The 25,989-nt window shown below is 38.3% G+C and overlaps 2 protein-coding genes across 12 annotated transcripts in view; one reads left to right on the top strand and one right to left on the bottom strand.

The window, feature by feature from the left end:
- The window catches only part of FBXO38 (F-box protein 38), a 53,863-nt gene extending 30,868 nt beyond the window's left edge, over positions 1-22,995 (bottom strand). For 2 of the 11 annotated variants that reach the window (XM_055086824.1, XM_055086827.1), the window contains exons 1-9: positions 22,543-22,725; positions 15,721-15,910; positions 11,360-11,493; positions 8,405-8,568; positions 8,032-8,197; positions 5,510-5,647; positions 4,206-4,343; positions 2,436-2,529; positions 911-1,041 (exon numbers count right to left, since the gene is read on the bottom strand). In XM_055086824.1, coding sequence (XP_054942799.1) covers positions 911-1,041; positions 2,436-2,529; positions 4,206-4,343; positions 5,510-5,647; positions 8,032-8,197; positions 8,405-8,568; positions 11,360-11,493; positions 15,721-15,848 — 1,093 coding nt within the window. In that variant the 5' untranslated portion in view covers positions 15,849-15,910; positions 22,543-22,725. Of the gene's footprint in view, positions 1-910; positions 1,042-2,435; positions 2,530-4,205; positions 4,344-5,509; positions 5,648-5,971; positions 6,977-8,031; positions 8,198-8,404; positions 8,569-11,359; positions 11,494-15,720; positions 15,911-20,796; positions 20,816-22,542; positions 22,729-22,914 lie in introns of those variants that run through there. The other 9 variants (XM_055086825.1, XM_055086828.1, XM_024125860.2 and 6 more) reach the window with 8 other exon arrangements.
- Positions 22,996-23,405: 410 nt separating this feature from the next.
- LOC102986506 (sperm-associated acrosin inhibitor-like) overlaps positions 23,406-25,989 on the top strand; it is a 141,476-nt gene continuing 138,892 nt past the window's right edge. Inside the window, exon 1 of the mRNA XM_028493347.1 lies at positions 23,406-23,683. The gene's annotated coding sequence lies outside the window, so the exon portion shown is untranslated. The remainder of the gene's footprint in view (positions 23,684-25,989) is intronic.

The raw sequence follows: 25,989 nt of genomic DNA, 5'->3' as shown, positions 1-25,989 counted from the left end.
GTCATCTGGTATGACAGTGAGAGTTTAAGAAGACTTGTTACAAATTACATGGGTAAGAAACTAATTCTTGCAAAAATAAAAACATGCTGAAGGTGTAAATGTTTTTGCATTGTGCTCATTGCTCATTGAAGAATGCATCTTAACATCTTATAGGTAGGAAAACAGTGACCAAAAGCAACCTTATAAATTATAGTTTGCTGCCCAAAGAACAGCTTTAGATTACAAGGGGAACCACGGAAGGCCCAATTACAGAAGTGACGACTTTTTAGAACCAAGGACAATTAAGGGAATCGGTCTGACTAATGTCATGTGGAAAAAAAGTTTGAATAATGAATTGACATGCATTCAAACCCAAAGGAATGAGTTCCCAATTGTAAATACATTCCAGAAAATGCTGTGAACAAGCCTTCCAACAGCAATCATCATTAAACGAATACTGACCATTATGTGCTCACACTATCTGGAAAATCCAGAACCCCCAGTGGGCTTATTACAGAAATGAAGAGCATGGGCAGGGAATGGGACCTCATCAGAGAGGACCATCAAAAGCTTCAAGAAGTGTGGCAGATCAAATTCAACAAATGGAACCAAGGATGACATTCTGTGAAAAAAATGAAGCAGAATGGGAAAGAAACTTGGGGAGCAAAGTGGAGACAATATCAAATGTAAATAAGGATCTTTTTTTTGGGTAGACAATCAGTACACTTTCTATAATATGCTAAACTCAGAGGCAATATAGAAAGAAAAAAGTCACTGACACTTCAAGTTTAAATTTTTCAAGAAGTGAGAGCACCTAAGATTTTAAGCTGTTTTTATATTCAAGGAAATAATGGCACATCCCAATTCAGAGTTCACTTTGTCAAGTAAGTTCCTGACAACAATTTTAGGGATTAAATGAGATAATTCTTACTCTGCAGCAAAAACTCATCTACATATCCCAGATGAAGGGTTTCAAACTGCGGGAACTCCAACTCTGCCATCTTCAGGGCACTAAAGACGCCATCTTTAGTTAGGGAAGGCTGGATCCGAACTTCATGTAACCTATGAACAAAGAGATACATAAAAAAGTAAAATGAAAGCCATCAGAATCAAAGGTACTTCCTAATGTAAGGCTCTGAAAGAAGTTTATGTTACTGAAGTGTCAAATGCAAACAACTTCCCCCCCTCTACTAAAAAATATCAGATGTTTCCTTTAAAAGAGTATTTTATAAAGTGCGGGCACATCTTACGTGTACACTGAAGTTACAGTAAATAATAATGAATTACACTGTAATAATCTTATATCCTTTCTGGTACTTTCTTTTTTTTTTTTTTTTTTTTGTGGTACGCGGGGCTCTCACCGCTGCGGAGCACAAGCTCCGTTTAAAAGAGTATTTTATAAAGTGCGGGCACATCTTACGTGTACACTGAAGTTACAGTAAATAATAATGAATTACACTGTAATAATCTTATATCCTTTCTGGTACTTTCTTTTTTTTTTTTTTTTTTTTTGTGGTACGCGGGCCTCTCACCGCTGCGGAGCACAGGCTCCGGACGTGCAGGTCCAGCGGCCATGCCTCATGGGCCTAGCTGCTCCACAGCACGTGGGATCCTCCAGGACCGGGTCACGAACCCATGTCCCCTGCATCGGCAGGCGGACTCTCAACCACTGTGCCACCAGGGAAGCCCCTCTGGTACTTTCTTAAACCTGATTAAGTCAAGGCAAGAATCTGCATCTGGCATTTCTTTAATATCTTTTTTAGGCTAGTATTAAGTCCCATTTTAACAAAGAGTATAGCTCTATAGTAGGTAACAATATTTACTCACTTAAACTTAGATACAGTTTTGTTTTATTTATATTCTTAATATTCTACTGATGGAAGAGTTGTTTTTTAATAAACTGAAAAATGGTTAATTCAATTTAAGTATTATAAAAGTAAAAGTAGAGGCAGACTTTTGATATGTAGGAAATAGTAAACATGGCATAAAGTGATGTGAAAATAGGTTAAAAATATAAAGATGTTAAAGGTCAGGACTCTGTAAAAGCTAACTTATAACACTGATTTCTGAATAGCAAATATTATCACCAACTAACTAAAACAACTGGGAAAACCATCTGGAGGTTAAAACAATGGCTCCTGAGCAGGCTGCTGACACCAAAGCATCAATGCTGACTTCTGTTGGAGTCTCAGGCACTTCCAGATAATTGACTGCTTTTCTCTGATGAGACCACGCCCATTCAAAGCTTGCTAGGTCTGGAGTGCAGCGCAGTTGGTCATTAGTCGTAACAGAAGACTCCCACTAAGTGATAACCTACTGCTATTTAAACAACTCCTTTGTATTTTAAATCTGAAAAAGGAATGCTCAAACTTCAAACACATATTCCCACCAATTTTTATAAAACAGGAAAAAACATAATTCTAAGACAAAAGACACAATGTGAAGAGGAAACATACCTACGGGCAGCAGTGATGATGAGGTAACCAAGATCTACTTCAAGTGCATTTTTGCAAGCTCCCAAAACAATAGTGTGCAAATTTCTAAAACCACCTAGTTAAAGGAGAAAAGGAACAAAAACAATAAGTGTTCCATTTGACCACAGCACTGTCAGTAAAGCATTTCTACATACTTTAGATGATAATTGTTTAGGTGTAATCATTTTAGTGCTTGTATATCACATTGTGGTTTTAATTTGCATTTCCCTAATGATTAGTGAAATTTATCATGTTTTCATGTTTACTGGCCATTTAGATATCCTCTTTTGTGAAATCTTTTCTATTTAAAATGTTTTCCCATTTTTCCTATTGTGTTTTCTGACTTTTTCATACTAATTTTAGGAGTTCTTTCTGGATACAAGTCCTTTGTCTGTTAGCTGTATTGCAAATAGCTTCTCCCACTCTATAGCGTGGCTTTTTACTCTCTTACTCATGCCTTTGGATGAAGAAAAAAATCGTTAGCACAGTTTACCAATTTTTTTCTTTATGGTAAGTGTTCTTTGGTATACTATTTAAGAAATCTTTGTCTACCAAAGGTCAAGAAGACGTTCTCCTGAGTTTTCTTTTAAAAACTGTATTTTTTACATTTGGATCTATGAATCATCTGGAATTAACTATTGTGTGAGGTATGCTGGCTCCTTAAGTAAAATAGAAGGTAAAGTCATTCTTAAACACCTATTAGGGAAGAAAAGTCTCTGCTGCTCTTTTAGGCCCTTTATGCAAACTCTTAGCTTTTAGTACCTCTCTCCAGGTCTTCTAATGAATGACTGCACTGTGGTCTTCTTTTCCTTTCTTTTTTTTAAATTTATTTTTTACTTTTTATTTTTACAAGAGGTAAATAAACTGACACCAAGCATTCTTTTCCTTTCTGACTTTATCCTGTTAGCTAGAGCCATGGAATAAAAATTATGCTGTTGATCTTGAGGAAGTCTCCATCCCCTTCACACAATGTAATGAAGTGCACTTGTACCAGACTTGATTAACTGACAAAATGCTAAAAATGTACTTACTCATATTTTAACAGTATTAATGATAATGTCTATTTGTTACCAATGGTACTAGATAATTTTTCATTTATTTTTTGGATATTCACAGTTACATTTTCTGATCCCAACTATTAATTATCTATATAGCTAAACTTCTTGGTCTTTTTGTTGCAGTGAGGAGATAATTAACGTGGAGCACGTTATGCTACATATGATCATTTAAAATATAATTATGGGAGCTAGAAAGTAAAATCTTTTTTCTTTTAAAAGCCAACATCTGATGGATGGATCTAATATCCAACTGATAAACATGAAAACATTTTATATACTATAAGTATTAAGCAAATGTTAGATTAACATTACTAATGCCTAAGTTCTTTTGTAGAACTAAGTTGTCTAAGTCAAAAAACATCTCTTCCCAGCAAACGGCACTAGGATATCTACGTTAACATCTCTCAGAAAGATTCCAAATATAACATGAGTTATTAACTAAGCAATAAGTATTAACAAGCCAGAAAACATGCCTGATCACTCTACTATTTTGAGAAGGTTTAACACTGCATAAAAAGGGAATGAATACTGGCCACACTCACGGTTACTTATTCTTCACTAAATACATCAGATAGAAAGTACAATTACTAACAAGCATTTTCTTTTATAAAGACTCAGAAGAGAAGCTAAATAAAAGCTTAATAAATTTTAAACTGATTTTTAAAATATTTAGTAAGTAAAGGAAAATGAATACCTGATCTCCAACTGTCTTCAACTACATGTTGGATAAGACCTCCAAGGAAAGGAACTCGAACCATTTCCAAATGTTCCAAGTTGCGGGCAGAGGCTAAGCCTGTTACTAAAGGGACATATTTCAAGGAGTTTGTGGGTCCTGGAGAAAGACAATTTCAATGGAACAATGTAAACTGTAAAGATGATTTTTCAAATCAGCAACTGAAATGAATAACTTATAAATTCTATGTCTGAAAATGACAGCCAAGTGGCTGGCTCTCTGCGATTTATACTTCTCATTGGAAAAAGTATTAGTCTGTTAACCACATACTTATTCAGCATAAGGATTTTTCAGTAGCATTGGAGATTTAGTATTTTTTGTAAATTCCCTGAAGTTTCAATAGTTTTGAGCTCAAAATAAATAAAGGGAAAAGGCAAGTTGAAAATTTGATCCTTCACTCTAACAAACAGCTCAATGACTTAAACATCTCTCTATGTGACCAGTGTTATATTAGGTGTTATGGAAGATTAGAAAAGATAGGATCCTATCCATCAAAGAGCTTGCAACTGACACGAACATAAAACATGAATAATTATAAAAAAGATAAAAAGGCAGAACATATCAGGTACAAAAATAAGATCTGATATACTACATAAAAAAGAAAAAAGAGAAGAAAGCAAGTTTGAAGAACAAAACTTAAAAAAACATATACAAGTGAAGAGGAAGAAGGAAGTGTAAACCTCAGGACAAGGAAACAATAATATGGAAAAACACTCAGGCGAAAGCTGGTATGGCTGTTTGGGAACAGTGAGTAGGCAGGCCTGACAATAAAAGGAGTACCTTGGAAAGGAGTCTGAAATAAGGATATCAAGAAGGGCCCTGGGTATTATGAACTCTGAAGCAGAACAGTTCCCACTTGACACACTAGGGCAACAGAAGTACTGAAGGTTTCAGAACAGTAGTATCATAAAAGCAGTGTTTTATGCTTTAAGGTAGATTAGGTCAGACAACTATTTACATGCAGAATGATCAGGAGGCCAGAGACAAAGAAAGTAAAAAAAATTTACTAAAACAATCCTATAAAAAGTGCCCATAAGAAATATGTAGAGACATTTTGACACCTTATTTTTTCTACTAAGGGTCAAAGACAAATCATATGTCTACTGTCTTTACAACAAAAAGTACACTTACCTTCATAAGGTAAGTTACAAACATAAACAGTAATAGCATAATATAATTTCACTTACAAATGTGGCTATGGAGTTTGCTTTAGGACATTTTTAGAAGAGTATGTGTGTAATTCCACCACAACTATGTACCCTTACCTGCACAGTTCCTCATGACAAAAGTTCGTAAGCTGATGCAAAGAAAATCTTTGAATGGCTGTGGTTTAGTGAGTCTTACCCACTTCATATAAAGGTGCCTTAGCATTGGGATACAAGGAATTTCAGGAACATTCACCCCTAAAGCATATATACAAAAAAAGAAAAAACAAGAAAACCACTAAAAGACTCTGTATTCTGTGTATAAGTTCAATAGTCTATTTTTCAAGTTAACAATATATCCTTCCTGTGTATTTTCATCAGAACAAATTACCTAATTAACACGTAGGAAGATAATCTTATTTAAAACAGGCTTGTAAAGAACAATTTAAGAAAACAATAAACAGACTATTATTTCTTTAGAAAAGGCATATGGGAAGATGGGATTTAAAAAGTACTTCTACATTTTATACACACAAGTTTTTCTTGCAACTCTAACTCTTCCAGAGTTACTAGGAATCATACCTGCAGAGGACCATTTCTGGAAGAAAGGGTATGTAGAGTGGGAGGATAAGTCAGTAGATATGGAAGGAGACAGAGCATGGGTAACTTGAAAATTCTTATGGTAGGAAGCAGTTTGAGGAACCTGTCCAAGAGTCTAAACACTGTAGACTAGGGAACAGCCAAGAAGTGACACAATTCTCGGAGAGAAATATAAGGATCCAGGGTGATGGCATTTAAAAAGCAGTAGCTGGCAAAACCAGTTTAATATAACTTTTAACGTTGAATCAGCAGAAGCCCTGCTAGCAATAGCAACTAGAGAAAGCAAAATTGGGAGTACTTAAATTGTTGGTTCTTTGAAAGCTAAATTCTGCAGAATGCTCCTACTGTAAGGATTACTCCTTAACCTGGTCCACCCCAAAAAACATAGTTGGCTTTAGTACTGAACTATGCATAAACACTGTGCTAATTGGGGATTAGTCCAAAGGAAGAAAAGCAGAAGAAGTGAGGTTCAGATTGGGACTCAAGATGCAAAACTCACAAAGGTACATTTAGCATCTACCATGATGGTGGTAGCTCTGACTAGGAAACCCAAGGGTAGCAAGGGTGAGACAGATCCAGACAAGACAGTTATATTCTATGCCCAATCCACATTTTACCCCAAATCCATTCTATAAACAAAGGACACAATTACCTGTCTTCCCCAGCATTTTCATTAATCTACTATACACATTTGTATCACCATCACAGTGTTAAACTGTTGAATTAATCAAATGAATTAAATGCATTTCAACAAAATTTACAAAGTACTCATTATATTTGCAATGAACTATGACAGGCATCATGGAAAATATAAAGATATAAAAACAGTCTCTGACTTTACAGAGCTTATATTATAAACTTTAGATATTATAGAATCCCTTTATTATCTAAAAGTCCGAATTCAAACGAGATATCCAACTCCTTCATCAGAACCACTCCTTGATCTTGTAAATGAAGGGTTACTAGAGAGCTTTGCTCTTCTCCCATAATTGCACATCTAAGACTTATTTAAGACCTAGTCCTTATCATCCCTGCTGCTCTCCCTTCACCACCTGACCCAGTTTCAGAAATATCCAGTTCTTCAGGGCCATCCTCAATACCTGGAATAAGGTACAGGAGATACTCAGTACGTATATTTTAAAGAAAATATTTAATAAATATTAATAGTCAGACTATAGTAACAGGAGTCCCCCAAAATTCCTTTCAGCAATCTAAGCCAAAGATGACATATTAAATTTGAGAAAATATCTGTTCTTATCATTTACTTAGGTTGAAATTATTAGGATACAATTTCAGAGAATATTTAGATGGAGAATGCACACTGTGACCATTGCAAATAAGGTGCCTTTGGAAAAAGACCACTCCCTCTCCAGTTCTCAGGAAAACGGGAAGTGGCAGAGTTTTCCATCAGCTCTGGGTTGAAGAAAGAGGGGCAATTTTCTGCTTGGAGAAGATACAAGTAAATTTAGAGTTATCTAAGATTTTTTATTCTGTGATGTTCTAGAGCTGAGCAGGATAATAAAGTAGCCACTAGCTACATGCGGCTATTTGATAAACATAAAATAAAATTTAAAAATTCAGTTCCTCTGTTTCACTGGCTACAATGGGTACCATATGTGATAGTACAAATATAGGACATTTCTATCACCACAGAAGGTTGTACTGGAGAACTCTCCTCTAGAGGGTAGAACTAGGAGCAAAAGGTAGATATCTGAGAATAAGGGCAGAATTCTGGCTCATTCAAAAAAAAACAAAAACAAAAAAAACCCAACAACTTTCAAAACTACCCTAACTGCCTATCAAAACGGGATCAGATTGGTTGTGAAATAGTAGTTCTCTCACCTACCTGTCCGCCTCCAACCCCCCACTCCCTGGGGCCCTTTAATGGGAAATCTAAAATTGTATACAAGTCTCACAAGCATTTCTTTTGCCATCATCAATCACCAAAGCCGTTTGTAAAATCCTCATTGTTCCCTTTCAGTGAATATTCAGTTGTATGGCATTTCAAGGAGTCACAAGCAACCCAAGAAACATGTACTCACCAACTAAATGTAAAGTTTGGATTTTGGCTCCTACAGGAATCTTCAGTTTATTTTCAGGAGGAATTGGAAATGCTCCATTACGATTACGAAACTTCCCCAAAATATGAACATGTGGCATGTATGTCCAAATGGATTCTACCAATTCCAAATGAGAAGTTTCCACACCCTACAGAATAATGCCAAAGCAAACACAAGAAAGGCTTTTAATTTAGCATCCAAAGCTTCTATTTCTGTATCATAAGATGCTAAGTATGCAGTGGAACTTAAGTTTGTTGTGGATGAAATTTTCATGGGACTGAATATGTTCTATCATACTTTTAATTTAATATTTCATCAATTAGTTGATGTCAAATGTTCAACCAGGTGCACTCACCACTAAGTTCGGGCATGCCTGCAAAGCTTCCAGAACTCCTGGAATGCTAAAAGCCTCATGGCCCCGTACCCTTCGCCTCTCAAGGTATCTAGGGTGAAGGCCATATAGCTGTTCAACATCTGGCATCTTCTTCAATAATGTCAGAAAACTGGAATCTGTGAAGCCTAAGAAGTTCACAAGTATTTAGAGCCAAGTTCATCTTTCTGTTGGTCAACATTTATAGGCACTTGTAATTTTTATCAAAAGTTAAAACAACAAAAAAAGAGATTTCCTTTTTAAATTTTCATAAGGCTAACACTACAGCTGAACAAATGGTTAAACAGAAAATATTTCCCTTAGTAACAGAGGAAATGTGTCAGGAACACCACTTACTCTGAGTTGATACTTTACAGCTGAAACTTCTAATTTACTATTTTCTTTTTTGTTGTTGCTCCTGCTTTTAAGGCACAGAAATCTTCAACTAAGAAAAACACACTTTTAACCCAGATGACTTGGACCTATTTGACTGATGTGTGAGGACGGACAACCTTTCTGGCCACCACCCCTCCTCCCCCAAAGGTACTCTCTGGTCCATAAAACCTCTAGGCTCTATAGAGGTCACAACTAAAAAAATAAGTAAGACAGGATCCCCATCTTCAGGAAGCTCACAGTTCTAACCCAAATCCCATCTCAAACTGGGTTCTCTTAGTTACCCATTTCCCAATAATTACTTTATCCTGTGTTTAACTATCATTCCCAGGACATTTTAGACAATTCATTCTTTTGAAAAAGACGGATGCAAGTTAGCTAAGAGAGCATAAGCAATCCAAACTACGAGGATGCTGACCTGACAGAAAACTATTTATCTGAGAGGGCAGCTGTGCTCCATAGTGGGAAACAACCAGATGGGAAGAGAAAGATACAGGTTACTTTCACAGTACGAGTTGCTGGTGCGGTAAATAAGGAGATAAGTCTCATACTGATGATACTTTATTATCTTACTTTTTGTTTTTAATGGAGGCCATCAGAAAGCCAACTGTCTATTCACTAATGATAAATAAAAATATTAATTTTCAAGAATAAAAATGAAGTCCCAAACCATTAAGTCTTACTACAGTTTTCAAAAGTTGTTCTACTTGTACAGGGCTAGCCTAGATGCTATGTTAGCTTTAGATTCACAAAAAATGAAGAATAAGAAGGGACCTCAAGAGATTACCTGGTCTCTCTAATTATAATAACAGTTCTTATTATTGTCTTATACAGTAACTCTACTAAACCATTCAATGTGTTAATCATTTTACATATCTACTCTTACGACCCAATGAAAAGGTTTATCACCCCATTTAAAAATGTAAAAAATGAGTGTGACCTTTGCCAATGTCCATCCTCTCTTGTTATACATTACACGTTGCCTCTCTCCATCTTCTTTACAGAGATGTTGTGAGAGTCCAAGGAGATCATAAATGTAAACCATAAAGTGCTATATAAAAACCTTATTTAGCATTATTATATAGAGAATCAGGGTATAAACTCCAGAGACCAGACCAGGGTGGCATTAGCAAAGCAGGGTTAGTGAGACCTTATTCTAGGCTATAGAGACTTTGCTTTGACTCTCTTTTATATTTGTTGCAGTGATGGGAAGTCTTGGGCTCACAGGTATTTATCACAGACTAAAAGAAGCCAGCAATGTGCAGACAAATTCTTCTCTAATTTGATACAGGGCAGAGATTTTAATTGTAAGATTGCACCACATGGGAGCTCTGCTATCCTATCTCTTCATGTAGTGCATTAACCCCATGTCCACATTTCCTACTGGCCTAACCTCTGTTAAAGAAAATCTAGTAAAAGAAATGACAGTCCTTTTCACATTGCCCTGATTTTTTCTTTCCTGCTGTCTCTGCAATATGATGAATGCTTTTCCCTTACTATTTGAAGACAAATGTACTTTGCTTCCCATCAAGCTATGTTCTAGCCTCAAGTCTCTGCAATATTCTTCACAAAAAGATATAGTGATAACTCTGGCCAACTGATAAGAGTTATCAGTTGACTAATGACCCTCTTGAAAGCTTATGCAGCACCCCAAACTGTACAATATCTCAGTATTTCAGAGGCAGTCTGTTCTGTTCCACACAATAGAACAGAAGAAGACAATTATCTCCTCAGCCCTTCACTTCTATTAAGGACCCCTCCCCTTTGCCCAGCACCACAGCTTCATCACATTTTCAAAATATCAGGATCTGAATATTGTTGATGAAAGGTAGTTTAAAAAGATATTCAAAATTGCTAAACAACATTAACTAAAGTGGAATAATTAACAGATTGGTGTTAACTGAAAAGAAGCCTGATAGGCCCTTAATATTATTTCTTCCCTTTGAGGTGTGCTCTGCTTAACTAAAGTCATGAACTTTCTTTTCTGGTGGTCTCTTTACCTGAGGTCCATTTGTTGTGGTTAGGGTACTAACTTTGAGTTCTTCACATGCAAGGCCAATGCATTATTTGAGAAATCTCCAAGACCTAGCACAGGCCTTTTAAAAGTGCTAAAGAAATGAAAGTTCCAGAAGTGCAATTTCTGTGACCTACAACTAGAGCAGCTTTACAAAAATTGATAAATATGTTTAACCAGAGGGTGCATGAAAACCTGCATCATGGAAGAAAGGACACTTTGTCATATTAGCTAAGACATATACTTAGCTAATCAAAGGCTCAATATGTATTCTCCAATCATATATTTGTGGAATAGACTGATGTAGTTTCTTAAGGAGTAGGAAATGAAAACAGACCACTAAAACAGTAAAGCCTCAGGCAAAACTCATTTCATCAACCTAAACTAACCTAAAAAATTTAGATAAAATCCTGCCTCCCTACCTACAAGGTGCCTAGATTGCCTATCCCAAAGCAACAAGTAGCTTTTGATGGGAACGTTATTAGTAGTTTCCAGTGGGGCTCCACTGTACATTACAGGCTAAATTTACTTACCACTCGGCATGTATTCCCACCATCGCCCTGCACAAAGATCCACTACCCTCACAACTCTCAGATATAGGGTGACTGCTTCCTTTAGCTTCCGGGAAAGACATTCCATACACATGATATCCTGCAGAGGGAGGTACCTTTGTAATAGAAAGAAACTCATATTTATCAAGTGGGTAAGTACTTCATCTCACTGACAGGTTATTTTTTTCCTTCCTCCATTCTCCTGCCCCTCAAATAAAATAAGACTGTAGTAATATTCACCGAGTTTTAAGATTAACATGCACACATGCCTTTTTACTAAAAAAAAAAAAAAAAAAAAAATCAGCAAATGCTCAAGCATCCAAATAAAGTGTGGAGCTCCCTCCATAGAGTGTTTGATAAATCCTGCCTTTCTCCTTTTAAGGACAAAGAAAATCTCAAAAAAAAAAAGAAAAAAAAAAGGAAGGATAAAAATATTTCAGTACATTTCAAGGTATAGTGATAAGGGAATGTACAAAAGATCAGAGAACTGATCAATTTGAACCTAACCAATATTTTTTCATAGTTTTTACAGAATCCATTTCCTAAAGTGGCTAAAAAAAATTCCTCTCTGCTCCCGCTCAACACCACCCAGAATCTCTACTATTTTCTTCAACAAATATGTATACTAAGTTTATAGTGTACATTTTCCCCTAGATCTTTTACCTTTTAATCACATACTCTAATAAAAGTATTGCATAAGCATTAAGTGAAAACACTCATCTGAATTACAATTTCCTTTTTTCCGACCTCCCCTGTTATCTCTTCCTTCATGAAGCTTTTCAACTAACCTCTACTTTTGTTCTGTTTCCAGTAATACCAATACATATATCTCTCTCTCAACAGACCTAGGTTAATTAAAAAAAAAAAAAAGGCAAAAGCTACCCTTTATTGAGCTGGTATTGTGTCACAGACACTGTACTACAGCCACTGTTTCACAACTTTTGCAAGCTAGGTTCTTTTCCTGTTTGCAACACAGCCCTCCCCCAATCCTTTTTCTTCCCTTCTCTGTTCTGCTGTGTTCCCCACCCCTCTGGCTATGAGGTGACTCTGGCCAATGGAAGGCAGGGCAAAGGCTTTCTGCTATTGCTAGTCCCCTAGCTGAATGAAACTTCAGCATCTCTTCCTCGTTCCCTTAACCCTACCTACACCTCTCTGAATGATGCCTTCATTAAGTTATCTTCAAATTCCAGCCGAGGGTATCCTGTTTCCTGCTACAACCCTCATTGATATAGTAGGTGCTACTGTTACTCCACTTTACAAGTGGTGAAATTGGCTCAGAAAAGTTAACCAGAAAAAAGTCAACAGCTAAATAAGAGAGAGGAAGAGCAAGGATGTCAACAGTTGGGTCTATTTCCTAAAAATTAAGCTAATTCTAAAGGAAAGTCCAGGTATACCTGCTGAATATTTCTCTGCTCTATTTTTTTCTACCTCTGGCCCCTCCGCATTCTCCTTTATAACTATTTAAATAAAGAGAATAAAATAAAGTCAAATTCTCTACTAAAAAAGCATTATTGCCAACTTAATTTAGTTTCCATAACTTAGATATGATACTTTTCAGAAACTATATAACTATACACTTTATAAACAATTAAAAACTGAATTTGTTTTCTAAATCAAGTTTTGCCACTAAAACTTTTTTCCACAAATCACTGATTTTTATCCAAAGTATTTGCCTGAGTTAATATTATACTCCCTTGAAATACAAACATCAGTCATCTTATGGAGATTATCTTATATTTGCCCTCAGAAAAAGAATGTATTTTTACTCCACAAATACATAGTCAAAAAGCTGGAGTTCAGGGCTTCCCTGGTGGCGCAGTGGTTGAGAGTCCGCCTGCCGATGCAGGGGACGCGGGTTCGTGCTTCGGTCCGGGAGGATCCCGCATGCCGCGGAGCAGCTGGGCCCGTGAGCCATGGCCGCTGAGCCTGCGCATCCGGAGCCTGCGCTCCGCAACGGGAGAGGCCACAACGGTGAGAGGCCCGTGTACCGCAAAAAAAAAAAAAAAAAAAAAAAGCTAGAGTTCAAAAGGCAGATCAAACGTATTTTAGAAAAGATGTGTTTAACATGGCAGGTACAGCAAAGATTAAGTTTCTTTTAAGGAAGCCATGGTTTTTCTTGTTTCATGAAAACATGCTAAATGGTTATTACAGGACTACAAAATGAGTCCTCAGATAAAAACTTTTAGAAGCCTAAAAATAAATGTTTATTTTTAGAATACCATATTCAAGTACTCAACTTAGTTCACAGTTCTCCTTACATTCTGCCAATTTGCTGCATGTATTTTTCATTATAACCAGGATAACATCCTTCTATTTGATTCCACTCCTTCTGCTGTTATACGCTGTTTGAACCGCAAAATCGAATCCACTCTCAATTTAAAATATGATCAAATTTGTTCATAATATGCCCTACCATTAGTCAACAAACATCTAACACACATCCCTAGAAACGATTTTACCTATGCTTTCCTCTAGTATTTTAAGAGCTTTATTGTTTAATTCACTGATACATTTAGAATACAGTTGTCAGATATGAGAGAGAGAACATGCTTTTATTATTTTCTTAAATAGGTTGTGACATCATCACTGAATAATCCACTCAGCTTTTCCTCACTGATGTGAATACCAAGTTTATAATAAACTAGATCCCCACGTATATTTGAATCTACATATGGAGCCTATATATGGAGTTTGTTTTACCCAACTGTCTGGCTATCTTCTCCCGTACCAAATCTTTAATTATTGTGTATTTTAGAATACATTTGAACATCTAGTAGGGTTAGACTCTTTTTCTGAAAAATTTTGGCTACAGAATTTTTCCTGCCAGATGAACTTTAGTATTATCCTGTTATGTTAAAAAAAAAGTCTATTATTTTAATTGGGCCTTCTATTCCCAGAGAGAACTGAACAAAAACTACACTGTGTCACATAATAACAAACTGCAGAAGATAAAGACTAATACAAATTTATACTGGAAAAGAAAAATAAAGTGCCCATAGTTCCCTAAAATAACTCTGCTAACATGATTTTAAAACTTCTTAATCTGCAAATATTCAATAATTTTTTAAAAATTCAAAACTTTTCTAGGAACTTCATATATGGAAATCTCCCCTAGGTAAGTAATCTAAAATAATGGGAAATTCAGATGCTTAGAGAAGTTAGTTGCATTATATAAGAGAAAAATTAGAAACAACAGAGACGAAAGAATACAAGAAAAGGTAATTATCACGTCATAGTCAGAGGAATAGAAAGCAGTGACTAAGATGATAATTATGAAGACCATGCAGCAATATGAAAAAAGGCACAACACAATATAACCATTAACACTTACCAAGTGTTTATGCCATGCAGTGTATTGAGTGCTTTAAAAGCATTATCTCATTGAATCCTTATAATAACATCTTTATATCTATCACTGGTCCAGAGATAGTAAATGAGAGACTCAGGATCAAACTCTGGTCTCTCATTCCAGTGACAAAGTATATTAGGATGTGTTTATTTGAGTGGATAATGAAAGAAGAGAGCAGGAGAAACTATAATGAAAGGGTTTCATTGGTTGTTTTTTTGGTTTTGTCTCTGGTTTCTTTAACAATTGTTATAATACAGTTTAGATAAAAATATAATTTTATGGGCTTCCCTGGTGGCGCAGTGGTTGAGAGTCCGCCTGCCGATGCAGGGGACGCGGGTTCGTGCCCCGGTCCGAGAAGATCCCACATGCCGCGGAGCGGCTGGGCCCGTGAGCCATGGCCGCTGAGCCTGTGCGTCCGGAGCCTGTGCTCCGCAACGGGAGAGGCCACAACAGTGAGAGGCCCACGTACCGCAAAAAAAAGAAAATATATATATAATTTTAAAAGAGGATTTTGAAAAAAATTTACCTCAAAACAACCTCAATATGTGCACTGCATATACCAATGATGGGTATTATTTCACAAAACCTTTTTCATTTCCTTTCGTGTATGTGCACACAGAGCAAAATGTGTTTCTCACTGTGGATTGTAATCTAAAAGTCAGAAACACTGCTTTATATCATACACACAAGGTACTGTAATAATAAAAGTCAACAAATCTATCAGTCAGTAAGAATTCCAAGAAGCCTGGAATGTTAATACAGTCTAGATAATGGCTGCCCAATAAAACTTTCTCCAATAAAGGAAATATTCTCTATCTTCACTGTCTGTGCTATCCTATACTGTAGCCACTAGCTATACTGGATCTTTAATTTAATTTAATTTAAATGCCACATGTGGCTACTGACTACCATATTGGACAGCATAGCTCTAGCATTTGCTCCTACTTATACTATATATTCCATGTAGGTGAAAATCAACCAAACAAAATCTTACCTAAAAATATGGCAAAGCACTTCATGTGAAAGTTGATTCATATAGTCCTTTGTTTCATCTGATATTGTTTCTTCAGGAATATCATTGTTTATGAGACACGTTTTAACACTTTTCTTTCGTGGACCCATTGCTGCGTTATCTCCAGTATCAAAGAGCAAATTTCCCCTTTTGGTTACTTGAGTTCAAAGACCTGAAAGCAAGCAGTGATTAGAGTAGACTAAAACACACCAAACCCAGATGCAGAAATTATCTTGGTAAAACAATGTTTATTTTAGAATACAGACACACAAAGGTAGTGCTATTACAATGGTACAGACTACATTCAAATTAATAAAAATACTACACGAAAGGCACAGAACATCTTTTTTCTGAAGAGCAGTAGAGATAAAAATGCATTACTTAGAATGAGCAAAAATCCAAGGAATCAGGAGTCCTGGATTCTATTCGTACTCTGTTGCTTCCTGGCTAATTCACTCAATTTCTCCAAGCATCAAATTCCTCATATGTAAGATAAGATTAAACTAGACAAACAAAACCCCTTCCAACTCCAGGAGCTTGTGATTCTAGGACTGCCCCTAACACAGCAGAAAGGAGAAGACTCTTGGATTCTAGTCCTGGATCTGCCACAAACTACTTCTATGAACTTGAATCACCTTTTAACTTCTTCCTTCTCCCACCTATAAAGTGAGGGGATCAGATTTCACTGGTGGGTCACATATCCCTTTATGAATTTGATAAAAAAAAAACTATTAACCTTCTCCACAAAAAGTAATAACCAAAAAAACTACTTAATTTTACATGCAATTTCAGAGGAAGAATACAACAACCCTTCTCCCTCTCCCTCTCCCATAAGTATTAAGGAGCAGAGGTTAATTCACTTTTGTATCAGATGTATGTTTTGTTTGCTTTTAAAATAAGCTTTAGTGAGGGAGGAAGAGGAGAAAGGAGGAGGAACGGAGTGGGGGAAATAAAATAAAAGTCAGATGAGAGAACTTCTGCCCAGAGGTTTGTTTTATTTTGCAGATCTGGTTAAGAGGGAACTATGTGAAAACAGTGTCCTTTAAATAGCATTATCAATTATCTCTGGTAAAATTTGGAAAACTTATCTGGATTCAAAGTGAGAGAACTGTAGAGTTCAGAGCTTAATCATGCTACAGCGATGCAAAGAATTGCTGTTGCAAATCTGTCAATCTCTAGATTAAACAGTGTCTGCTCCCTTTTATGCACCAATGTTTTTTCTTAAATATAATCTGTTACTATCAAAAGTTTCTAGAGTGGACCCCATGCTTCCATTTTCTTACACAGTTGCAATTAAAGTGTAACCTTTTCTTGATGACCTGAGGTTATCATTTGAATATACATTATATTCTGCAACATAGTCTCAGGGACTCCTGAACTATATGGAGTTCCTGGGGTTCCTTTGCTTCAGCAGCATATGGAAGCAAACTACAAGGTTAAGTGAATTCTTATATTTCGTGTGTGTGTGTGTGTGTGTGTGTGTGTGTGTGTGTGTGTGTGTGTGTGTGTTTTCTGGTCTCTTCTTCCCTCACTGAAAGGTTATGCACTGTGACTTCTAACAGGTGTCAGCATGCTTGCTTCTCCCTGCACTCCACACACACACACACACACACACACACACACACACACACACACAGCTCTAATTTGCTGCTTCTAATCAGCTATGGCCTGGGAAACCAAAGAAATAAGTTTTTAGAATTTTATGTGGATTAATATCAACAGGCAGTTAGTAGTATGGACTTAAGGAATTCTGCAAAGAGTAGGTACATGAGCTACAGTTCACTAAATTTGTTTTTAAAGAAATTTAATACACATGATCAAACAGAAACCAAATCAGCCTACAAGAAATCCTAGTTTGCAGAGGATAAAATCTTTCCAACCTGACCAAGCCACCTTTCCAATCTCATCTTTCAATTCTTATCACTTGCTCACTCCAGCCACACCAGTATCCCAGTTCATCCATTTGTTTAACATTCATCTTTTATTCCTAGTAAGCTACTATATCTGGCTAGAATGTCCTTCCCCTCCTTTTTTTTTTTTTTTGCCTGGAAAACCACTATTCTGCCTTCAAAATCTAGTTAAACGATTAAGTCCTCTGAAAAAACGTCTCCTACTAAACTCCTCTTCTGAGCTCCCTGTGAGACTTAACATTAGCTTCTCCCATAGCAACTTGGATAGTATTATATTGATCATGTCTCTGCCAGGAAAAGGAAGAGAATCTCAATCTCCTGCCACTGGGTGGTAAAAAATCACACATGTCTGATGTGTGAATATCCATCAGTCTTTCCATTATTCCATATGCGCGTAGCTGCAAGGCTGCTAAGAACCATTTCATGCGCCTGTTTTTGCCACCACAGCACTCAGTGATCTCAGCAACAAGCCTGTAACCCTGGCAAAAATGCAATCACACTTTACTCCAATAGGAACACATAACAATTAGCAACCCTGAGGCATTCAAATACGTTGACAAGGCTATAAACCAGTACAGACCAATCCAACCATGGATTAATTCTCCAGCTATGTTATTTAGCACATGCTTCACCTTTTACACCCTCACCTTTGACAACTCTAACCGTTCATGGATACCACGTTCTTGATTTCATCCTCTAAGTAAAAATCTTTCTTGGCCCTTCCCCCTTCTTTTTCTTCAGCAAATCCACACCACTTAATAATTTCCACCATCATCTTATGATTCCGCCTTCTATTGCTCCTTATTTTGCAATACTGTGGTTTTGTGTGAATCAGATTTAGTAGCTCCAGTGCACAACATACACTCGAAATTTTAAACCAACAGACTGCACCTTAAATATCACTGAGTTTATATAAAGTTCCCTTGTTTAGAACTCACAAAAATATTTACTCACAGATATGACATTATACAACATTATAGAGAGGTTAAGTCTCCAGCAAGCCCACAAAGATCCATTTAACCTACTATGCATTAACACTACTACCAAAGGGCCTAAATTAAGAGGACTACAACAAAAATTTAGGTGAAATTGTAACATAGTTCCCATATCACATCTAGAATTGAAAACTTGTTCATAGAGCTACTTATTTGGCAGCAGGTGGAGTAGTGACTCCCCTGCTACAAGGCTTAGGTGGGAAAGGGACTTGTGGAGATGAACATTGGGGTAAAGGATAAGACCACCATCTTCCATCTAGGGGCTTTAACAGTTCAGGACCCCATAGCTGGGGGAAATTCCTCAGTCCTCTCCAGTCCAAGTAGGTGCCCCTGGCAATATTAAGGAGATAAAAGGCTCATTCAAGGACTCAAGTATTTTCCCTCACCACCATTCAAACTCTACTTAAAAAACAAACAACAACAAAAAACCCCACACAACTGTTTCAACTAAAGCTGGATTCATCATCACTTAAGTGAAATACATGACTGGACTAGGCTGAGAGCATTTCATCCCAGGCACTGAGTACAGAGGCCTGGTATCCCTGTCTGAAAAGAAACACCATGAAAGACAGAGACCTAGTGATGATGGAGTCTCTCTTATATGTGCATGCTCTCTCTCAATTGCTTGTCTTTTAGTGGGATGAGGGATAAAAGCAGGTGAGAAAACTGCCATGACTAGTCTTCTATGTCTTGGTTTCTTCCTACCCCTATCTCCAAAATATCACCACTCACCACTTGAGAAACTCAATAAGGTAGAGAAGGTCCAAAGCAACAGCAAGTAGAAAGAGGAAAAGAGGGAAATTCCAGTTATCAACAGTAGATAAAGATGACACATAGGAAAAGGCCTAGCAGAGGAGTTATGGAGGGTAAGGGAGAGGTGAGTATAAATAACAAGTGGGTATAAATATGCAGAGACTATATTTTGCAGCACTAGGTGTTATTTTTTAGGGTTAGCAAGTCCTGGAGGCTGAGATTCTAAACCTCAAAGAAATATCATTTTGAATCCCAGAAAGTTAAAAGGTGAAGGGTCCTTCACAGACTTAAAGGGTCACACAGTTCTTAATTTTTTGTGGGTCACAAACCCATCTGAGACTATGATGAAAGCTGTACATCCTCCCAAGACAAAAACAAAACACACCCAGACTCATATATAATTTCAGGGGCTTCACAGAGACATGGAAGCTCATCCAGAGGACCCTATCCAAGGCTGGTCCCTCAATTTTTAGATGGACAAACAGAACCAGAGGGTATAAGTCACTTGCCAAGGGCATATATTAAGTGTCAGAGTTCAGGCTGGGATTCAGATTTCTCAGCCTACACTATACAACCTGTCATCAAGTCAATCCTTTGCACCTCGGCTGGCTGCCTGCATTCCAGAGCTATGCCCCAGTGCTTGGAGATGCACTTCTCGATGCTCTGATAGAACTGCTGCTGACCACACCCTCCTTCACAAATTAGAGCTTGCGGTCCATCTAATTTGGCTCACACACAGTAGCCTACAGCAGCCGTGGGTCTCCTACAGTCATCCTGTGGCTGGCTGTTTAGCAGACCTTAGCCACAGGAAGCATCACTTTTGTCCTAGTGGCCCAAGTATGTTCTAAGTAGTAAGCCTGAATTGTTTCTGAGCATTCTTTAAACTTGAGAAACTCAACAAGGTAAGGAACGTCCTTCTCCTTAACACTTAGGTGTGCTCCTCTCCTTGCTACCTGCCAGTTCAAATCTCCTCCTATCCCAAACTAGACTACACTATCCTCTACTAAGTTAATTCATTCCGGTTGCTCCCAGATTTATCACTATCTTTTAAACCTTAACCCTCCAGGCTACTTCTACCTCTTGTTGAGGAGCACCAACATTTCCTTACTTGCAAAAATCATTTTCCTTTTTATTCTCTACTTTCATTAGAGAGGTTTTAACACATATTGTACACAATTCTGACAATCGTTGATACCTATAAAAGTCCTATATAAACCTACTCTTTTACTCCTTAAATGCACAACTTAGAAATCTTATTACACCTGTTCCATCTTGTCAACATCCTCTTTCACCCGTCTTATTCTACTAATTACTCTCTTACTCAGATCACACTGGACCCTCCAAGGTACATGTTTGTCTCTTACTAACATACTTTATAGGGCAGTGATAAACAGACTTACCTTACAACTAACGAGAAAACTTAGGGACCTCTTCTTTTATGAAACTTTCACAATGCTGAATCAATTTCCCCATTCTGTATCTAATTAATAGCAATTTTTAAAAAAGGAGTTTCTCCAGAGAATTGTTCTCTTCTATCTATTCATCGGTCCATCCAACCAACCCCTCACTCGACTATTTTTTTATTGCCTATTAGGTGCTAAGTGGTGACAAAGTCTTTCCTCCCATGAGGCTTACAGTTCACAGTGGAGACAGATTCTACCACCAGTTTCTGACAACTCAGCCACTTCAATTACTATAACTTAAATTCCTTTCATTAACCTCACCAAAAATAACTCTCTCCCATTTAAAACTTCCCAATGTCTTCAATCATCCTATCTGGTCAAGGGCTCCCCTGCCCTTCAGGTTTCTAACACCTTTCTTTCGTTTCTATTGGCTTCAGCTTGCTCATACAATGTAATATTGCATGTCAATTTGACACCATTCCTCATCATAGATCTTCTATGTCTACTTCCTAGAACAGCCTCTCTTGCCTAAAGAAATGCCGCACCACATCCACCAAGCTGCTCAGATAAAAAACAAATAAGAAAACAGAATTACAGTACTGAAAATGTCCAGGAGTCATCCAGTCCAATCTTTCATTTTCCAAGATAAGGAAAGTAAGAACCAGAGAGGTAAGCTGGCTTGCCCAAAGTCACAAACCCTGAAAGTATCAATACCAGTGCTAAAACAAGGATCCATGTCTTTAACTCTAGTTCAAGTCCAATTTTATTTCACTATGTCACTTTTCCTTACTGTAATCTAGCTTTTCCTTCTTCTCCTATTGTATGTCTTAGTATCTTTTTTAAACTAAAGTGTGGACTTCCAGGCACACAGTCATTTAAACAAACACACAAAAGTCTATATTCTGTACCCAAAGAGGACATAAGAATCACAGCATCACAAATTTTAAAGACAAAGAGCCTTAGTGATAACCTAGACCAGTAATTGTCAAAAAAAGTTAAAAATTACAAGCACAGATTTTTCAATCTATATGGCTACATAAGATGTACTCTCCACACCTCACCTCTTCCCTCCCGCAGAAAATCATGGCTTTATGGAGCCATTATTTTATTCTTCATTCGTGCAGACTATGGGAAAGGGGATTAAGAACCTGTGACCTAATCTAACTTATTCGTTTGTGAGATAAGAAATCTCCAGTCCAGAAAAAGGAAGGTAAACCAGCAATTTAATAGAAGTTTTAAGATAAAAAACAAAGGTTTCCTATGTTTCACATTTGCATGTTTTACACTGCTGGTATAGGTTTCTAAAACAAAGTCTTCAGGACAGAGCTTTCCACTACACAGGAAACACAGGAACCTTACGAAGTGCCAGTTGCCCTTGGCCAATTTGGTGTCTGGAAAGAAACATGGTAGACACCTCTGAGAAGTCATTTCCTGGCTACACAAAATGCAGGGAAGAGAAGCTTTTCTGGTCTGTCTCTAAGGTAAGACCCCTTGAAAGGGAGTTGAGAACCTAATTTTAGAGCTAGGAGGGGGATCAGAAGCATCCAACACCTTCGTTTTACAGATATGTAAACCGTGCCACAGAGAGGGTAACGGACCTGGGCAAGGTCAGAGAGTGAGTCGGTGGACAAGGTAAGTCTAGAACTCCGGGCTCCCGATCCCTTAGCTGGCCACCTCTCAAAGATGTATTCACTGCGTCCTGCTCAGAACATCTCAGTAAGACGACTACAGGCCTTAACTCACCGGCTTAAACACTGACTTAACGTTAAAATCGTGGAACTTCTGACGCCCAGAGTGGGATGGGGTCCCAGAAGTTGGCCAAGCCAAAAGTCTCCATTTTGTTGAGAAAATCAAGACTCAGAGAGGGTTCTGTATCCTGAGATCTTGGGCCAGATTCAGGCAAGGTGGCAAACCCTTGCCACCAGGGCCTAGAAGGCCAAGAACCACAAACCCAATCCCGGCTCTTCGGGAAGCTCTAGGCCCGAAAGGGGCCGAAGACCAAGAGCCCGAGCGGTCGGGGGCCACAGAGCCCCATCCAGCCGCCTCCACCCGCCGCACGCACCCCGGGCTCTGCAGTCCGCCGCCCGCCCCCGGCCCACCCGGCCGCCGCCTCACCTACGCCAGCCCTCCGTTTGTTGTAGTGGTGGAGGGAGGGAGAAACGCAACAGACACTTCCCGCGGCCCCCACCGCCGGGGCGCTTCCGCTTCCGCCGCCCCTCGGGCACTTCCGGAGTGTTGGTATCCCGGGCTAGGCCCGCTCCCCATGCCCATGCTGGGTGTGGGGCGCGGGCGTCCAGGCCCGGCAGCCATGTTAAGCGTGGCGTTTGGAAGCGGACTGGGGGCGCGTCCTTCATTCACGTGACAGCGGCGCCACGCCCAAAGCGTCTAGCGTTGGACGCCGGATAAATGCTCGTGATTCAGAGGTTTGCTTCTTGTTGGCTTTGGGTGAGCTTTCGGTCTTCGCGTTTCTCTTTTGTAAAGTAGCGAGCTAGGTTCCAGTAGAGATATATCCAGAATTCATTCACCTGAAAACAGAAAATCTTTTTTTTTGGGGGGGGGGTGGGGCAGTTAAAGATGTCAATGTTAAATCAGCCCTTCCCTACTTTGGGGGCATTGTCTCTGCACGTAATTTACAATATTTTATAGTTTCCAAAGGGTTTTCACGTCATTGTCTCATTGAAAACTCCCTGACACCGTGACGTATGGGCAGGAGTCAGTTTAACCCGTTTTTTTTTTCTTATAAAAATTATCGTCAGAGAGGATATGGACTGAAAAAAAATGCACAACTTGGAAGTTGAGAATTATGTTTTATTCAGCGCACTTGCTGAGGACTTGAGCCCGGGAGACAGCTTCTCAGATATCTCCGAGGGACTGTTCTGAAGAGGTAAGGGAGGAACCAAGATATGTAGGAGATTTTGCAAAAGAAAACAAAAACAAAATGCAAAACAAAAACAGGTGGTCGAACATGAAAATATTACTGCTGATTAAAGAAAAAACAGACATGTCAAATTAGTGACTTTAGCTCTTTTTTATGTATGAGAAGATGTGAGAATCTGGGCTTATTGAAATCATTCCTTTGATATGTACCGTTAAGTGTCTAGAGTCTGTAATCCTGTTTTTCTCCATCCTGAATCCCCTTAGGGTGCACCTTCAGGGACAGCTGCAGTGATTGATGGCTTGACGGCCACACCATTCTTTGTAAACTGAAATGGCAGGCAGCATTCTGTGTCTACATAGGTAATTTCTCAGTGTCACACAGCTAGACAGAAACCCAGATTTTTACCCTCCAAATCCCGAGTTCTTGCCCCTAAGTACAGGTAACCCTTGAATATCTCTGGGATTAGGGGCCAAAAATTCACTTATAATTTTACAGTAGGCCCTCCGTATTGCAGTCCACATCTGCAGGTTCAACCAACCATAGAGTACTCACTCTGTGACCTTGAGATGTCAGCTCCAAGCCTTGGGTTTGTTAGGTAAAAATGGACATCATTGTGGTACCTGCATAGCAAAGCACTGCAGAATTTAGGGGCTAACACAAATAATTTGTTAGGATTCTGTGAGTTGACTGGGCTCAGCTGGGAAGTTCTAGATTGGGGTTTCATGCATTTGAAGTTCGATGTCAGCTGAGACTTTAGTTAACTTCGGGCTCCAATGGAAGTTATATTGTAGGCAATTTAAGCTGAAGCCCTCTAGGGGCTCAGCTAGAACTATCCACCAGAGTGCCTACACATGGTCTTCTCCCTCTGGTTTGGATCTCTCAGGGCAAATCGCTGGGTTCTGATAGGGAACACTCGGAAATAGAGCAGAAAGTGAGCTGTTTCAAGCAGTACAGGAGGAAGCTCAAGGACAGGACTTCATATGATCTAGCCTTGGGAGTAGAAGTTACTTCTGTCACATTTTGTTGATCAAGGAATCTCCCCAGATTCAAGGGGAGATAGGGAAGATTCCTCCTCTTAATTGAAGGAGTAGCAAAGAATTTATGGTCATCTTTAATTTACCATGCTACCTCATTTGTTTGTTTTTCACTGTTTGTTCTTAGAGGGTTGTATGTAGATTTTATCAGCACATGCATCAAAAAGGAAGGCTGGTAGCCCCACCAGTACAGTCTTAAGTCTGTACATGAATGATTCTTTACATGATTTATTTTTAATTGTGGTAAAATACAGAAAACACAGTTTACCATTTTAACCAATTTTAAGTGCACGGTGGCATTAAGTACCTCATTGGCATTAAGAATATTTACATTGTAGTGCAACTGCCCTGCCATCCACCTCCAGAGTTTTTTCATCTTCCGTAATTGAAACTCTATGCCCGCTAAGTAACAACCCCCACCTGCCCACCACAGCCCCTGGCAACCACCGTTCTACTCTCTGTACCTCATATAAGTGGACTCGTACAATATTTGTCCCTGTTTGTTTGGCTTTTTTCACTTAGTGTAATGTTTTTAAGGTTCATCCATGCTGTAACATGTGTCAGGCTTTTCTTTTTAAGGCTGAATAGTATTGCATTGTATGCATATATCATATTTTGTTTGTTCGTTCATCCATCAGTGGACATTTGGGTTGCTTCCCAAACGTCTGCTGTGAATAGACATTTGTGAATAGTGCTTCAGGTAGTATTAGTGTGCAGATATCTCTTCTAGATACAACTTTCCATTCTTTTGGATATATACCCCAAAGTGGGATTGCTAGATCATATGGTAATTTTTAATTTTTCCATAGCAGTTGCACCATTTTACAATCTCACCAACAGTGCAAGGGTTCCAGTTTCTCTACCACCTTTCTCTCATTTGTGTTTTGTGAGGTAATATTTGTAATCCACTTAAAGAGTGCCTAGCACACAGCAAATATTCCACAAAGGTTAGCTGTTACTGTTTGATTCTTCAGAAGCCTCTTTTTCTTCCTTCTTCTCAGCAGTGTTTGAAGTTGCAAGGGCTGAATTCTTAGCATGTGATATTCTTAGCATGAAGTTCACTTTCAAAAGCATCATAAATTTTCCCAAGTTACATAAGGAAATGCTGTGAAAGGATGTTGTACGTAGGTATGTGCATAGGGAATCGAAGTTTCAAAACCAAACACAAGGTGGTAGATTAGGCATGCACACACGCACACACACAAAAGGAAAAAAGAAAAAGCTGCATAGGAGGCTTTTACAAACATGAAGTCAGAGTGAGCATAAAGGAACAAGGCC

Source organism: Physeter macrocephalus, chromosome 8 (genome assembly GCF_002837175.3).
Source record: "Physeter macrocephalus isolate SW-GA chromosome 8, ASM283717v5, whole genome shotgun sequence".
Taxonomy (NCBI): Eukaryota; Metazoa; Chordata; class Mammalia; order Artiodactyla; family Physeteridae; genus Physeter; species Physeter macrocephalus.
This window is presented reverse-complemented; position numbering and strand designations above follow the sequence as displayed.